This window comes from Lytechinus variegatus, chromosome 3 (assembly GCF_018143015.1).
Source record: "Lytechinus variegatus isolate NC3 chromosome 3, Lvar_3.0, whole genome shotgun sequence".
NCBI lineage: Eukaryota > Metazoa > Echinodermata > Echinoidea > Temnopleuroida > Toxopneustidae > Lytechinus > Lytechinus variegatus.
This window is the reverse complement of record NC_054742.1, coordinates 4,365,910-4,383,626: the sequence shown is the minus strand read 5'-3', so window position 1 is coordinate 4,383,626 and position 17,717 is coordinate 4,365,910. Positions and strand designations below refer to the sequence as shown.

Genomic DNA, 17,717 nt, shown 5'->3' with positions numbered 1-17,717 from the left:
CTGAAAGGAAGAGGATGATGAAAGGAAAACGGAGAAGGTGATAAATCGTTTCAATTTTGAGAAGGATGTCATTTCACAATGTCTGTTTAAGGGACAAAAAAAACATATCGATCACATCTGATTGTATACGAAAATGCATGACCGCATTCAAATTATAACACATTATGCAAATCCAAACCTAAATCTCATCTGCCCGGTAGCTAGTTCCCACTTTGACTATAATTTAATCGCCTCGGTGCCATGGAACAAGCTAAATGAATTGACATCCATTATTATTGATTTTCACTCAGCCCCTAGCAGTGGGACCTCAGCCTTCCATTGTTTGCTATACTACGTCACAATGGTAACTTCAATTTCGCTCATATCCGGACGAAGAAAATGAAATTTACGAGGCATCGGAGCGCGCGGGCTTTCGATATGATCAAGTATGGATGATATTTGAGGAGGGATGGACGAATATTGACTTCAGTTATGGGCACGTAGTAATGATTTTCTTCAATTATGAATTTCGCTTGGACGAATAATATCGCAGTCGCTCTACCGATATCATAAAATTATGTCAAATTGTACAATGTAATGCAGGAAGGCTATGTGGAATAACTGTTAATATCTAAAAAATAAACCGTTGTCTGATTAAAAATTCGATTGGAAACAGAATCAACTTGAAACGGAATTCAGTTTTGAAGCAGCATCAGACAATGGGTTTACATACAGGATTCTTTGCTTGCACAATCGGACTTATTCTTTCCATTGCAACATTCAATAGTAAGTAAACCAAATCTTCATTTTATTGTAATATTTTCAGTGGTAATAAGTTTCAGTAACCATGGCAATGATGTTTTTACATTCATTTATAAACAAAATATAAAATAAGGCATATATATGCCCTAATATTTGTTACCGTTATACAGTACAAAATACAACAGTGCTATACAAATGACGATAACAATAGAAACAATGGAGATTTTATGTACGAAAAGTTCACATGGGAATAGAAATTTGATATGTATAGAAACATCAATTATGTTAATGTAACGAATCTTGAGGTTTTTAATAGTATTCTCCCTTAATCTCTAAACTTCATGCGTTATAATGCAAATCAGTTCAAAGATAGATTGATACTGAACTAGGCCATTGTATATAGCAATGTATTATACTAATAACAATTATATATTCGTATACATTTGAATGACTTTACATGAAATATAATTAAATTGAAACAATATAGCTAATGTTATAGAATACCTTATCCAATAAAACGCAACATTGACATTCATGATTTGAAAAATATTTGTTAATCATTTGATTATCAACGGTAGATGGTAAAGTAGCAAGCCTCAAGTAGACCGTGGAAATATTTCCTTTCTAATTCCAACATTGTGCGTTAGTATATATACAGTGTTGCTGGGTTTTTTTTTGTCTTTGATATAACACCTCTAAGAAATGGTTATAACTATGTTGCAAGACGTCCTTTCGTCATTTATTTAATTAATAAAAGAAAATCTTTCGCATATTTCGGACCCAAATTATTTGATGCACTTCCTTCAAATTTACAAGCCTGTACCTCCTTGCTAGTTTTTAAAAAAATATGCAAAGCCTTTCATACGAATTGATGAAGAGCGAAATAATATTCCATTGATTTACAATGCTATGTACTTGTATGTTTAAATTGTCACTTCCCACTCTAATTTTTTTGATGTTAATTGTTTCTGATGTTGAATAGTTTGTATTTTGTATTTTTGACGTTGATTGTTTTTTTATGATATATTTTATAGTTATCTTGAAATGTATTTTAAACTGCAGGGCGCCTTTGTAAAGCAGTTTTGAGAACTGAACAGGCCTACCCTGCAGTATAAAATAAATAAAACAAAATAAATAAATATAATAAATATAAAACTGTGCTATCGCTTTTACACTATGGATAATATTTCTCTGAGCAACGATCAACATAAAAATATTTAGCAATGAAGTGAAACCTTTATACTCTTTCAGTATTGTAATCATCAACTCATTATCAGGACCCCACTGAAGACAATTGTTTTTAGTTTACTCACAGTGTTAGTCACTATTTTGATATTTTCAACATCGTTCATTCTAACCATTACATTTTATAAATTTAAATATTGGTGCTTTATAAATTATACAATATTTTATTGAATTTAATTAAGGAAGAAACGGATTGCTTTATTCGATGTGGAATTATTTGATTTAGACTCGAAAGTATTTATTCATGTTAATACTTAATAAACTTATTTTTATTCCTTGATTAAATTGGATGGAATTTAAAGATAATTACAATGAAACGTGGTACAGTGAAATGTATATTACATTAAATAATCTTCCTGAAACAATGTAAAATTTATTTTTTGGAAAATGTTAAGAAACTTGAGGCATTTATGCTTAATAGCAAGAATACAGAAACCTAGAAAATATATATGTGCAAACCAAACGCAATATGTCACAAGAGTTGAATTTATTTCATTTATGATCAAAATCCAAGGGAATTGGCGTGCAGTATTGCTTATGAATAATTGAGTCTAATTTATCAATTATTATCTACATACTTTGGAAATTTTGATCCATTTTACTAAGACCTCTCTACTTAAAGAGAACCTGATATTTGCTCTGGTCTTCATATCTCAGAGATCACAAGGCTGGAGTAAGGATTGTAATGAGTTTTTTTTTGTTCAAACTAATGTACTTATAATGGGGAATACTCCCCAGGGAGTGGAGGATGTGCACACATTGTGTGCGGGAATGACTGATTGAATCCGATGACCGGGGTAATAATATATCTGTAAAGCGCTTAGAAACGTCGTTCGATGGATCAAGCGCTATATAAAAGCGGATTATTATTATTATTATTAGGGTTTATTTAGTTTTGTTGGTTAGATTTTATGTTTGGCTCAACGTGCTTCATATCTTTTTTTTTACCTCCTGGGCGTATTAGCAGCAACACAAAAGCCCAATTACATATACGCTTATTCTATACTTCTTACGCAACCTCCACACAACTCGTCAAAACTTACTCAGTACTTCATGATTGCAACTTAGAGCCCTTCTAACGGTGCCGTTTATCTCCGACCTTAGCGGAGGAAGAACACTGGAGAGAGAGAAGGTACTTTCCATCCAAGCAATTGTCGAACATCAGCCTTTTTTTAAAAAGCGAATTTTACTCAAAAAGATACTGATAATAAAATGGTGTATAATCTTGAAATGGACCTTGATACCAATTATGCTTTGTATGAGGTACCTACAAACACTCCTCTTTCAAATTCGATTCTCGTTTTGTCTAAGCTTTAGTGTAATATCATGATCATAATTTACTTTTTTGTAATGTTTTGTTTGGTAAAATCATTTTCTTTGAAGGTATCCATGTTGATGGTGGTTCAACAGAGAATGATAGATGTGATTTTAAAGAGAACCCCGAAGGATGTCAACATCAATCATGCTCATCGTAAGTGATTGAAGATTATTGCTATTATTTTTGGTTTTCTATTTTCAATTATCCTTCTGTCCGCCTTTTTGACCATTTTGGTGATCTTAATTATCAAAAATTCAGAACATATGTGCACGTCCTTCAATAGATCTGTGTAGAGTAGATTAATGTCAATATTGTTACTATTATTCTCATTATCAGCTTTCTTGCCTTAGATCTTTGTTTTTTAGTGGGTCTTGTTGGTATTTCTTCCCCTTCTTCTAAATGTTATATCATTTCATCTAATTCTCTTTGTTTGATTTTTCTTTCTCTTAGGACTTCTCTTATCTAATCATCATCATCAATTCTATTCATCCATTGCCTTTAATACATTGATTGATTAATTAATTAATTAATTCATTCATTCATTCATTCATTGCATTTAATGTCTGATTTACATTAGCTTTCTAAATGTATAATCTTTTAACTGCATTTTACTATGTTTTTTACTATATGATTTATTTATTTTGCCAACACCAACTTGTAAATATGATTTTTCCAGCTCCAGGTGTTCTTTTCATGAGCGATTGTAAACATGTTTGATTAGCAATTATAAAGACATTTTTAATTGAATAGAATTTGAGTTGAACTGTTCATCGTCTTTATCAGTAGTATAAATAATTGTTGTAGCCGCAGTTGGCAAAAACTGTATTATTGCAATCGAAGTTGTTGTTGTTTGTTAGCATTATTTTTGTATCGATATTGTCACTTCAGTCTTTATTATATCACATTATACATTAGACTACAGGCTCACTAGGCTTCAAGATGAGCATTTTAATTCATGCATCCACTTAATTGTATAATATAATTTCCACAAAAGATTTAGAGACTGACAAGATGAAAAAAAAACAGTAACTAATATTTAAGAAAAGAGAGTGCAATCGAAATGAACTAATCAATTACATCGATTAATTTCAAAGTAGAAGAGGCAACAGACATATCATACTGGTACTTCACGATGACAAACTAGAAATTGATACTCGTACACTAGTAACTATGGTAACGCCATATTGATTCTGCCACGCTCGTTAAGGGTCACTATGCAATAATGATTATAAAACAGATGCATAAGACTTTCGAGTAATAAAAGCATTCTTTGCTAAACACCCCACATGCTTATAAAATGATATAAAATGATAATCTCTTGACTGTATCAGGAGTAATGTTTGCCAAATACAAATCCATCAAACGTCTACATTTTGTGGCAGATGCAGTGTACATGACATCTAGCACACTGGTCAATAAATTTGGGCAAATATGCGGGGGAAAATGGGCGCCAAACTAAGATGATAATGTAGTTTGTTTAATATCGCCATAGCAACGCATAACATTATCCAGTCGCTGTATGTTGTTTGATTTCTTATACCTTTTCCCGCTATTTTGCTATTATCCAAGAAATATAATATTATATACTGACATAAAGATGATAATTTCTATTGATCTGAATATTCATCAATATGATGCCGGAGACGAACGCGATTTCGTTTTTTTTTCTTGCCTTATTTCATATTAGTATTATGGAGATAAACACAAATGCGTAATAGGATCTCATTCTTTCCTAATCATCATCGTTTTAATGGTTGTTAAAAAATCTTCCATTATTAATAACTTTAAATTTCGAAGGGAAATTCACTTTTATACATTTTTAAACAACGATATATAAAGGTCTTTTGCATGAAAATTATGGCGCACAAAAGTGAAGAAACAATGCCTTTTAAAAGTGAGCAACGTACATCAGACTTTATTGGACAAAAATAAAGACGGAACACCCTCAACGTCTTTGATTTTTTTTTCATTATTATTATTATTATATATAGGCGACGGCGGCGGCGCCAGCATCAAATCTTAATCTAAGGTTTAGTTTTTGAAATGACATCATAACTTAAAAAGTATATGGACCTAGTTCATGAAACTTGGCCATAAGGTTAATCAAGTATTACTGAACATCCAATTAGAGTTTCATATCACATGACTAAGGTAAAAGGTCATTTAGGGTCAATGAACTTAGACCATGTTGGGGGAATCAACATCAAAATCTTAACCTGAGGTTAAGTTTTTGAAATGTCATCATAACTTAGAAAATATATAGACCTAGTTCATTAAACTTGAACATAAGGTTAATCAAGTATCACCAAACATCCTGCATGAGTTTCACGTCACATGATCAAGGTCAATGGTCATTTAGGGTCAATGAACTTTGGCCGATTTGGGGGTATCTGTTAAATTACAATTAAAACTTTAAAAGTTTTTGGATCTGATTCATGAAACTTGGACATAATAGTAATCAACTATCACTGAATATCTTGTGCAAGTTTCAGGTCACATGATCAAGGTCAAAGGTCATGTGAGGTCAATGAACTTTGGCCACATTGGGGGTATTTGTTGAATTACCATCCTATCTCTGTAAAGTGTATTGGTCTAGTTCATAAAACGTGGAAATAATAGTAACCAAGTATCACTGAACATCTTGTGCGAGTTTGGTAGTTTTCAAAGTCAGCACTGCTGCTATGTTGAATCGCGTGATGCAGGTGAGACGGCCAGAGGTATTCCACTTGTTAGGAATACTGTCCTCGTAGTTTTAGAACTCATGGACCTACTAGGACAATGCACGTAGAGATCGTCAGTACTTGAGCGGTTTTCGCAGTCACTATACGTGCAGACGCTTCCTACAACGCACCAAATTCCTTTGGAAAAAATGCAAGCTAAATCACAATGCTGAAAGGTCTTTGTCAAAAGTTGGTGGACAGTGACAGCAGATCGTCCAAAGATTCGGACCGGACGAAAAAATGCAAATATGTTGTTTGTCGAGATTCCAGGACGACCCTGTTTTTGTCTCGCTTGCATTGAAGAGTGAGAATATAGGCACCACTTTTCCGACGGCGGCGGCGGCATCAACATCAAATCTTAACCGAAGGTTAAGTTTTCGAAATGACAGCATAACTTAAAAAGTATATGGTCCTAGTTCATTAAATTTATACATAAGGTTAATCAAGTATATATTACTTAACATTATGTCTGAGTTTCAGGTCATATAATTAAGATCAAAAGCCATTTAGGGTCAATGAACTTAGACCATGCTGGGGGAAATCAATATCAAAATCTTAACCTAAGGTTAGTTTTTGAAATATCATCATAACTTCTAAATTATTTGGACCTTTTTCATGAAACTTGGCCATAAAAACTCCTGCCTGAGTTTCAAGTCAGATGACCAAGGTCGAAGATTATTCAGTGTCAATGGACTTTGGCCAAGTTGGTGGTATTTGTTTAATTACCATCATAACTTTAAATATTTATGGATCTGATTCAAATAACTTGACATAAGAGTAATCAAGTATCACTGAACATCCTGTGCGAGTTCCAGGTCACATGACCAGGGTAAAAGGTCATTCAAAAGTTTAACGAACTTTGGCCAAGTTGGGGGTGTGGAATAGCCATCATAACTCTGAATGTGTATGGATCTAGTTCATAAAACTTGGACATAAGAGTTATCAAGTATCACTGAAATCTCGTGCGAGTTTCAGATCATATGACCAAAGTCAAAGGTCGTTGGAGGTCAATGAACTTTCGTCATGTTGGAGGCAATTATTAAATTGCTGTCATAACTTTCAAAGTTTATGGATATAGTTTATTAAATGTAGACATAGGGGTAATCAAGTATCACTGACAGGTCTTAGGTCACATCATGATCAAGGTCAAATGCCATTTAGGGTCAATGAACGTAGTATTGTATTATTATGTGAATGGCGTTTTTGTGTAGCAGTTTTAAAAGTCAGCACTGCTGGTATATTGTATCTTGTAATGCAGGTGAGAGGCGCTCAACTTTTTTTTCCTCTTTTTATTCACCGATTTTCAGCAAAGGTTGTTTTGTCACTGAAGGGCTTTAGACTAAGGCGTCTGCATAGTAATTGTGAATACTGTCCTCACGAAACTTACGAAGTAGTGGAAGTTCTTGGAACTTTACGTGTACTTTCAAATATAACATTAATATAAAAATGCGTGGAAATGCCCATATGCTAACTACTTTACTGTGACCAATGATGAAGTTGTTCGTTGTGATAGTTTGAGCAGGAATTTTCTTAATATGGGCAATGGGTATCATAATGTTGAATCTCAATATACTAGGCCTAATAACTATCCGACATTCAGTTTATGATGATGAAATACCTTTTTTTTAATTGTCAGTTTGCTACCGTCATCTTGCGTCAATGGGGAATGCATTGATGGTATTTGCCACTGTAATCCGTGCTGGAATGGTTCAAAGTGTGACAGATATGGTAAGCTTTTAATTTTTTTTTACCTCATTGCTCCAACAAAAAATAATGTTTGAATATTATTGTTTTTGTTTTCTCACTAGAAGTGGTGGTGTGGTAAGAGCATTAAACTCATAATTGTCCCCATGACAGCATGTTTCTCTATCCTAAATTCTCACAAATTACGTGCGACTTTCTTTGTCCGTATAATACAATTTTAATTTGAATGTTTATTCTTATTCCACAATGGGAATACAACAAATACTCAAGTACAACACAAAACATGAAATTAATACCCAAATTTTGATAAATAATTTCCTTACTGAAAAAAGGCTTTGAAGGTTTACTGTAAGTACGATCAATTCTCGATTATTTTGAAATATCCATGACTCAGCATTTGACCAAATAACATTAAAATGGTTGTATTCAAGCAGAAATCTATAATGTTGTACACAATTATTCCTTGATCGATTAAACTCCCTTCTTTATGAGCAATATTAAGATCCTCATGTAGAATTATCATGAATATGAACAAACATCTCTGTTTTATTAATCTAATTATGATGAATGAAATACTGTCTTAATGATCATGCATATGTTCTTTTTTCAGAATTTTCAGGTTTTACTTATTTAATAATTGAACGACTTTCTTGAGATTGAAATAAAATCCATCTTAAAAATCCATCTCATTCACTCTCAGCCGTTATTCCTCCGTATTAAGTCCTTCTCCTTCTCATTTTTTTGCCTCGATCCCCCCCCCCCTTCTTTCCTTAATCATTAGCCTAATTTGATGAGTATAAATTAGTTAGATAAAATGTGAAAAAAAGATATATATTAAATTAATACACTTTGAGGAATGAATATTGGTAGATGTAACTTTCAATGTTCCATGGATTAGAATAATTCGATATGTGCACTTTCTCACCTTGTCTACTCAGTGCAATTTAAATGAATAAAACATTGATTTTGTTTAATTAGTCATCGCTATGGAGGTTGATTTGTTCTGATCCAGTGCCCCCTAATAATAATATCATACAAACGCATATTGGCTAGGGTAAAAAAAATCATGACGTCATTGCGAACGCCAGCAAGTGTTTTCTGGGATGAAATATTCGGGCCAATGTCATTTCTATTTGCTCTGTTAATATTCATCATTTTACTCTCCTTATACTCTATTATTTTCACTTGGTAAGATTGAAAATGCTAATATTGACATTTTTCAGTTAGCAAATTGATATTCATTTGAATTTTCATTTCAATTAAGCTGCTTTTAATTCGTTCAGGATTTGCCCACGAAATAATGACATTTTATGGGAATATACGCATATTATGGTATAGAATTCCTGGCATGATATACTAGTCGGCGTAAAAAATAGGCCGTTTCGACGTTTTTGACGGAAATGTCAATGAGTATTTATGCTTCAAAAAAGGGAAAATATATATATACTTTTGTGAGATGAAATTGTATAACATTCAATTCAGTTAAACACAATTTTCTTATTAGTAATGTCTCCTAAAAAAACACGAAATTCTCGAATTTATATTCATTTCAAAATGAAGACATATGAAATGAATTATTAAAACGTTTTCGTTTATCGGCTAAAGAGACAGGAAAGGCTCTACATGAGAAGCAATGATATCAAGATCACAGTGAACGAGATTTTTTTACTTTCCCTCTATTTCTTTTTCTATGGGGTCAAAACGAAGAATATTATATATATATATATATATATATATATATATATATATATTTGATTGTATAGGAGATACCTTAATAAAAAAATACAAATGTACCGAAAACCCACAAATACCCCCCCCCCCCCCTCTCTCTCTCTTATTCCACTTTCCCCCTTCTTTCATCATTGTACATTTTTCTATTGCATGCTTTCTTTTTTCGGCTACGAAATATATCCCCTCAATTAAACCCCAGTCTTAGCCTGACTCGCAGTCCTTTAATTACCTTCTCTTTTTGTAGTCAACGAACACGCTCCAATACTGCATTCAATATCTGATAGTCCTATAACTGTACATCGAAGTCAGCTTACCAATCCATCATGGGGAACAAGCGTGCTTGGTTACGCCTTAGCAACAGATGAAGATCATGACGTTCGATGCGGTGATACAATGAAATGTACGTGCGCAGACTTTGTTTACTCCGTCCACCAAAGAACAGGGGGAGAGAGTAATCTCTTCAAGGTAATTCATTTTTATTCATTTGGAGATGAAATATTCTCTTTGTTCAATATTTCATTTGCAGGATATAATTTCATTATTTGAAGGAGATAATTCTGCTACCTAAATGATGCATGCGAATATTCGATGCAGTATTTTATCTATTTAGAAGCTACGCAATGATTTTGCTGATAAACGCCAAGCTGATTTAGATTTCAAAAATTAAATGAACAATTTCAAAATATGATACCTCTTAAAAATCATCCATGTGTGTGTGTGTTATATTATATCAAACAAATGATCAAATTGCTTTACAATTAAAAAAATATATATTTTACAAAGCTATTTTTCACAGAAATACATTATAAATTCTCAAATTCAAATTGACATTGATCGACGAAATTAATTATTCATTAAATTTCACGACAATTCTTTTATGACCCATTGTAGTAAAAACTTATGCCATGCAATCTTCATTCAACGAATAATCTATAGATAATCAAGTCTGTGAAAATACAGGGATGTATTCGTGTATGTCTGAAAGTCATCTCTAACAATAAAAAGACAATAAAGAAAAAATTGCATGAAATTTTAGAATTAAAGCTGGGAGTTGAATAAAAACGGCGTGTTGGAAAGAGCTGTTAATGTATGGTGAGATGGAAGAGGTGTGGTATTTGGTGAGGGTTTGAGATTAGGTTGTGTCTCCAAGAAGGCAATGTAAAGATCTGTGATTTATCTCAAAATGGTTTCTTTTTCATCCGTTTCCGATGATTGGAAAGAAGTGTATATCAAACACACTGAGTTTGCTTTATTAGTTACAATGCTACCTTTAACCATTAACAAACTATACACTTATGTCTGTTCCCGATTCCTTCATTATTTTTTTTATACAACCGAAATATTCAAATAATAGTAATTAATAAAAAGTAATAGAATAAAACAATTTAATAAATAATAGATAGTTTATAGTTTTAGAAGATCGTTGGATTCAGTGATATCTTGAAATTTATTTCGTTGATGGAGCTTGAACATCTGACTTATTCTTAATCAGTGTGCAATCAAAATTCTAAACATAATTAAATATATTGAAAACTCTTCACTGGTTGCCCTAAAGAAACGCAGAGTCTTTAAAATCCTTCTTTTGATTTTTCATTTTTTTGTCAATGGTACTTCCCTCAGTTGATGCATAATTACCAACCCTCAAGAAATGTACGATCCTCATCATCTAATCTCTTACCAATTCCAGTTGCTAAGAAATCATGTGGGGAATGGGCCTTTGCTCATGCAGGACCTAGCCTGTGGAATTCTCTCCCACACAGTTTGAAGACCCAGACTTTAGTGACCACCTTCAAGGGCAACCTGAAAACATACCTGGAGTGTTTTAGGATGGGCATTGACTTATTGTACAGACATGTATTATGTGCGAATATTTTTTCTTGTTCTGCTCTGAAGCGCCTTGAGCATCTAATCAAGATGGAAAGTGTGCTATATAAATCTAATATATTATTATTTTTATAATTCCCATAATTGTTCTTAAAAATGACAGATGGATGTTGATGGAACTCTTCGATTACGTCACAAGCCCCCGGATGTATCAGATGAATACCTGCTAACGATACGGGTTTCTAACCCCAATGATACCCGATATTCAGAAAAACATTTCCGACTCTTGGTATCCGATGTCGACAATGAGATAGATGATGACGAGAATGACATTCATCATCGATACAGAAGAGCAGCAGTCGCTGATGAGGTTTGAAGACAAATATTGTTTTAAGAATATATACAAACAGGTATTATTAACACCCATTAAACATGACCAAATGTACATTCCTTTCAATACGCCGCTGCTATGGATTAGTGTGTACCTTATTTTCAGCGACAGTGTCGAAAATCAATATGCCACATTCATGTTGCCATGGTGTATTAAAATTTAATCATTTACTGAGAAACGAACTTTTGTCAGTCAAATTAGACCTGTCTATTTACCCTATTCGTTACTGTTTAATTGCATGATATCTTCAATGTGTACAGGTGAATCAGTGCGCACATTATTCGCGATGACTTTCATTTGTCTTGACATTAGGAAAGATAGTCTTCAAAATTCTTCTGTAAACTTGTTTATTTATTATTATTTTCATAATTATTTTTTAGATCACACTATTTTGATTGTATAGACTTACATGTAACGTGTTAGCCGCACGATTTACCTGTTTTTATTGAACGGAAATACATCCAATAAAGTAGCACTGTTTTAGAAAATGGCATTAGGCTAATATACCCACCACAAACATATAGAAAGTTTTTGGTAATGAGCCAATTATCTAAGAACAGAAGAATGAAGTTTATGGCAGACGTGTCATGTTTATCAGTAAAGATCTCTATTTCACGAGCAATACGTATTCTAAAATGACGATGATGCATTCATGCATCAACAAAACGCGTCACATGAATTGTACGAGTATAACTACTTTGTTATCTTCTATGTCATGACAGGATCTAACTGAAGTTAATGAGAATAACACGATAGACTTCAAGCTTGCTGCTGTTTCTGAGGAGGCCAACGATACCCAGCTCGAGGCTGGGATCAAAGTAGTCTTCAGGTTGACTATGGATATCCCGAGTGGTACTTACGCAGAAGATGTTAAGGTAGAACTCTATGCTGAGGAAGGAAATTTTACTTTTGGAATCCTTTGTCCGCCAAGCGTAACACACGCAGGATCTAACATCAATTATGAGATTGCCACACCCTCGTATGATTTCGACGCCGATAATCCATTCATGGTGAGAGAAATTTCGGTGACATATCGCCAGATATCTTATTTTGTAGATGCCGACCTCTTATAACTCCTTGATAGACTTAGTCTATAACAGTTTTTATCTGTTTGGGTTTGTGTGTTTTAAACTGCTATCGATCTTGTCGATTAAAATAATGGCACTTTACGCCACGAACGCATTACGTCGCGCATAATCTTACATTTTTCCTGTTTATAAACATTCTACAAAACACGTTTTGTTTTACTGACGGTAGATATTATGATAAAGAAATAGAAACAATTTATATTATTGTGACCATGTAATGTTTGAATAATATTATTTATCCTGTTCACGTCTCATCACTTTTTGTATCAGGCAACAGCTGCATACCTTAGTCTTGGTAACGTGACTAACAACAACGCAAGCATAGCTGAAGGGACATCATCGATCACGATAGAGTTTGCATTAACCGTTCTCAATGATACACGTGCTGGGTTCAGTGATACCGAACTCAGATGGATCACTGCTGGTGTAGAGTTCGCCAATGGAGCGTTATTATGGGTGGGCCAATTGGGTTATTACCTTCAACCTGCACCGACCAAAGTGAGTCTTTCATCATCTTCTTTACATAGACATGATAGTGCGGCCTACACTGATATTTAGGACCTAAGTCAGTCAGTCTTACTCCACCCCCTCCAGTCTCTTTCTTGTCTCTATCTAATCCTGCTAGCACTATTCTCTACCTTTTCCCTCTCTCTCTCTTTTTTTTTATGTTCCCCCTTCTTCTAAATAAGTCAAATACTTTCTTAACCAATAATGTTAGGTTAGGGAGGCTGTATAAGTTTAACCTAATCAATCAGACCAACGGAATGCTGTTACTTCCGACGTTAAACTACCTCTCTTGGGCAATTATGGAGTTAACCTTTTTGATTGAAGATGCTCTTTATCATAGATGTACGCTTTCATGCAAGAGGACAATGGTCTTGATTAGAGTATTCAGGAATGATAGAGGGGTAATAGGAAGAAGAAAACAAAGTGAACCCTTGAATTATGTGATTGCCATATAGTCTTTGTACAGAGATCATCCAGTTCCAATGATGTATAGTGGGCTAAGAGAGCTTCGCGTGAAAAAAATGGAGCTATGGACATAATGGCTAAGAATATGTGGAATTGAAGGAAGCATTGTATGAAAGGGTCATAAGTGTTCGGTCAAGACCTCGTCCACCTTTAATCCTTTGTCGATGCTGTTTGTTCTGATACATGTGACATAAAACCTCTAAAGGTTTCTCAGTTTCATCTTAGTTTGTTTTTGTTATGATGTTCATCTATATTCTGTTCATTGCTCCAACTTTAGTTTCATCTCATTATTTCTTTATCTTCCATTCTTTTTTTTTCATCTCCAGGTATTTAATCAGAACACGGTATCCATCAACCCACCAGCATCAAACAACATCAACAAATTAGACTTTGGTGTCTTCACGCTTTCAATGAATATTTATGATATGAACAGTGACGTCTCTATTAAGGTTTTCAGTAGCCCAACTACAGATGGCGTCGCAAGTATCTGTAATGTCGGTGTGCGATCGTACGGTGATGGATTTTGCCTTCAGAATGAGGACGTGATGGCATCATACGTCACAGACGATGTCTACAAAACCAATAAAGAAGCCACTTTCCCATTCAACTCTATTGTCAACGGAGGTACTTACATTTTATTCGATAATATTTTAAGATATGGTTACTCTTGTATAGATTTACTCGTAATTTTTCGGCATTGGTCTTATTCTTGTTGATTTTTTTTTGGTCTCCTTTTTGAGATTTGTGATCTCCTTTAGTCCAGGTTATATTTATTTATAATTTTCAATCTTCATATTCTCTTCAATTTCATCATTAATGCTGATAATGATAACTCAAATGAACTTCGCTCATACTTTACGCCCAATCTTAGGAACTTTGAATGATGCAGCCGATAGCGAAATAATCATGGATGTCATCGTACGGTTACCTAGCAATGCTCAGGCGATAGTTGGAAACAGTTACCCTGTCAGTATATCTGTTGATATTGATGGCATAGCAATATCTGATTCAACCACATTCACAGCAGCCGTAGAGGATAGTTCTGTCACGGTAAATCATTCTCCATTTAATTGACAGATAATCTAAGGAAATTATTATCATTATCATTGTTTTGGCATCACATTTCAAAAATCAATGATACAACAAGAACTTTAATTATTCCACATTTGAGAGTTACATCTCAACGACAATGTTTTAAGTTTCCGGTGTAAGATATAATATGTATATTGCAAAGACAAAATAACGCTTATTTTATTTGATTTGAACAATTTTGTAGGTCTTAACAATAAGGCGAACAATTCCAAGACTCACTCTAAATCATGTAGTTGTAAAACAATTTTAATCCTGTTTTATAAACCCACTGGCAGAAAGTAGCAAATATTAAAGACATTAATTATGAAGTTCACAATTTCCATTAACTGAAGTCATGTTATTGTAATTTTCAAGATGAGAATATGATGAAAAATTTGATGGCCCAGAAGTTTATATATCAATGTTTTGTGATAGTGATAAATCCTGCATATTCCATGTTTAACATTTGCTCGATTACAAGCTTCTGTTGTGAATTCAACACTTCAATATCAAATATAGGCATAATTCTAATCTTTTATCATTAACATAATTAATAATTTCTCTCGATCATATCAATAGGCTGGTGGTTCTTTCAATATCAACTATGTGAATGCCAAAGCAAGCGAAGTAATAGCAGGTGGAACGTTTCCAGTCCGTATCAAGATCGGTATCCCATCCGGTAAATACGACCTGACATTGGAGTCTACCATCACCTCACCAGCTGCTTCACCATCAATGTGTCGTGTATTCGTTTACTCGTCCGGTTACAACCTTCCATGTATCTCATCAACGTGCCCAGACTGTTCCAATGACATCACAGCAACAAATGGAGCTGTTACGTCATCATTGAATCTTGGTGTGGTAAGACGTGAGACTCTACGAGATGATACGAGTGAAAACAAAGTGTATTACGATGTCTGGGTTGGGATTCCGTCAAGTGTCGGACCTGGTACGGTTAATGTCGAGTTTACTCTAAAGTCTTCTGGAGTCGTCGTTGGAAGTCCGCAGAGTACATCGGTTAATGTTACCACCACCATCCCTGCTGATCAGGTAATTGTCACATTTGTAGGAAATGTCTACAATATCAAATGATGATTGTTGGGAGAGGTAGGGGAGGCAAGAACACAAATAAAAACACTGTTCCTTTTAGTAGACAATCATTAAGCTTTCAACAACAGATCAAAATGTACTGTCTTTTGCTGTTATATTGCTCATCATTAAAGTAAACTTATAATGTTGTTCATTGCAGATTATTATAATTTATTTGTTTTAATAATCTACAATTCTAGTAGAGGCCTTTGGGGAAATAATCGCCTCCAACGTTTTTCGATTTTTTTTTAATAAGTGTTTATCCAAAGATTTCATAATGAGTTACCATTATTATCAAAGCATTTGTGAATATCTCAATTTTGTTTTTTGTGAACAGTGAAAAATTTATGGGTTTTTGTCTAACCTGCACAGCATAGTGAGACTATATAGGCGCCGCTTTTCCGACGGCGGCGGCGGCGTCAACATCAAATCTTAACCTGAGGTTAAGTTTTTGAAATGACATCATAATTTAGAAAGTATATGTACCTAGTTCATGAAACTTGGCCATAAGGTTAATCAAGTATTACTGAACATCCTTTTAGAGTTTCATGTCACATGACCAAGGTCAAAGATCATTTAGGGTCAATGAACTTAGACCATGTTGGAGGAATCAACATCGAAATCTTAACCTGAGGTTAAGTTTTTGAAATGTCATCATAACTTAGAAAATATATGGACCTAGTTCATGAAACTTGGACATAAGGTTAAACATCCTGCGTGAGTTTTATGTCACATGACCAAGGTCAAAGGTCATTTAGGGTCAATGAACTTTGGTCGAATTGGGGGTATCTGTTGAATTCCCATCATAACTTTGAAAGTTTATGGATCTGATTTATAAAACATGGACATAATAGTAATCAAGCATCACTGAACATTTTGTGCAAGTTTCAGGTCTCATGATTAAGGTCAAAGGTCATTTAGGGTCAATGAACTTTGGCCATGTTGTTTTTTTTTGTTGAATAACCATCATATCTCTGTGATTAATTGGTCTAGTTCATAAAAAGTGGACATAAGAGTAACCATGTATCACTGAACATCTTGTGCGAGTTAGAGTAGTTTTCAAAGTCAGCACTGCTGCTATATTGAACCGCGTTATGCAGGTGAGACGGCCAGAGGCATTCCACTTGTTATTTCTTTCACAGGATGGAAAAAGTCTGAGTATGACTTCAGTTCTGACATGTGGCGATCCATGTACTCTAGCAAACGGAGCCGTAGGAATACTCCGAACCACTGTCACCGTCCCTACTAAAAGCACGTATACTAATATAAGATTCGAGGTTACTTCCCAGTTGATTGGTGATGTCGATTTGGTAGGACTTTGTGATGCAATGATCAGTAGCGCAACCACAGAGCTCGGATGCTTCCCATACACGACAGGCAGTTTAGTGGAAACAAAGACATCAACGTAAATATTTGTATTTATAATTAAGCTAGTATTGTATCTGATGACATTTATCTGACTTTCTTTTTAAAGCCTGTGTATAGCTTTGGTAAAGGGTCAATAATGTGATTGATAATCGAATATCATCTAATATGACAGTCTTACTGAAGCGTAGAGACCGTTAGATATTTTTCCAACTGCACTTCTCTGAGAAAATTTCAAATATTCAAATCTTGGATTTATAGCGCCCTCTTTCGGCGATGCTTGTTTTAAATTAAAAAAATGGGCATTCAAGCACTTATCTTATAAATTTAGTGATTAGATATCCAAAAGTTACAGACAAAGAACATTTCTTGAAAGTTTCAGCCCATTCCATGATTTGGAATAGGATTTAATTGAAAGACAAAAACACACAGATATTTTAATTTGATCGGGTGACCCG

At 34.1% G+C, this 17,717-nt stretch overlaps 1 protein-coding gene across 1 annotated transcript in view; it reads left to right on the top strand.

Moving 5' to 3' along the window:
* The first annotated feature begins 355 nt into the window (after nt 1–355).
* LOC121410032 overlaps nt 356–17,717 on the top strand; it is a 34,815-nt gene continuing 17,453 nt past the window's right edge. The window contains exons 1-11 of the mRNA XM_041601852.1: nt 356–765; nt 3,370–3,457; nt 7,661–7,752; nt 9,704–9,924; nt 11,447–11,653; nt 12,397–12,684; nt 13,033–13,260; nt 14,061–14,358; nt 14,606–14,784; nt 15,385–15,855; nt 17,037–17,299. Coding sequence (XP_041457786.1) covers nt 699–765; nt 3,370–3,457; nt 7,661–7,752; nt 9,704–9,924; nt 11,447–11,653; nt 12,397–12,684; nt 13,033–13,260; nt 14,061–14,358; nt 14,606–14,784; nt 15,385–15,855; nt 17,037–17,299 — 2,402 coding nt within the window. The 5' untranslated portion in view covers nt 356–698. The remainder of the gene's footprint in view (nt 766–3,369; nt 3,458–7,660; nt 7,753–9,703; nt 9,925–11,446; nt 11,654–12,396; nt 12,685–13,032; nt 13,261–14,060; nt 14,359–14,605; nt 14,785–15,384; nt 15,856–17,036; nt 17,300–17,717) is intronic.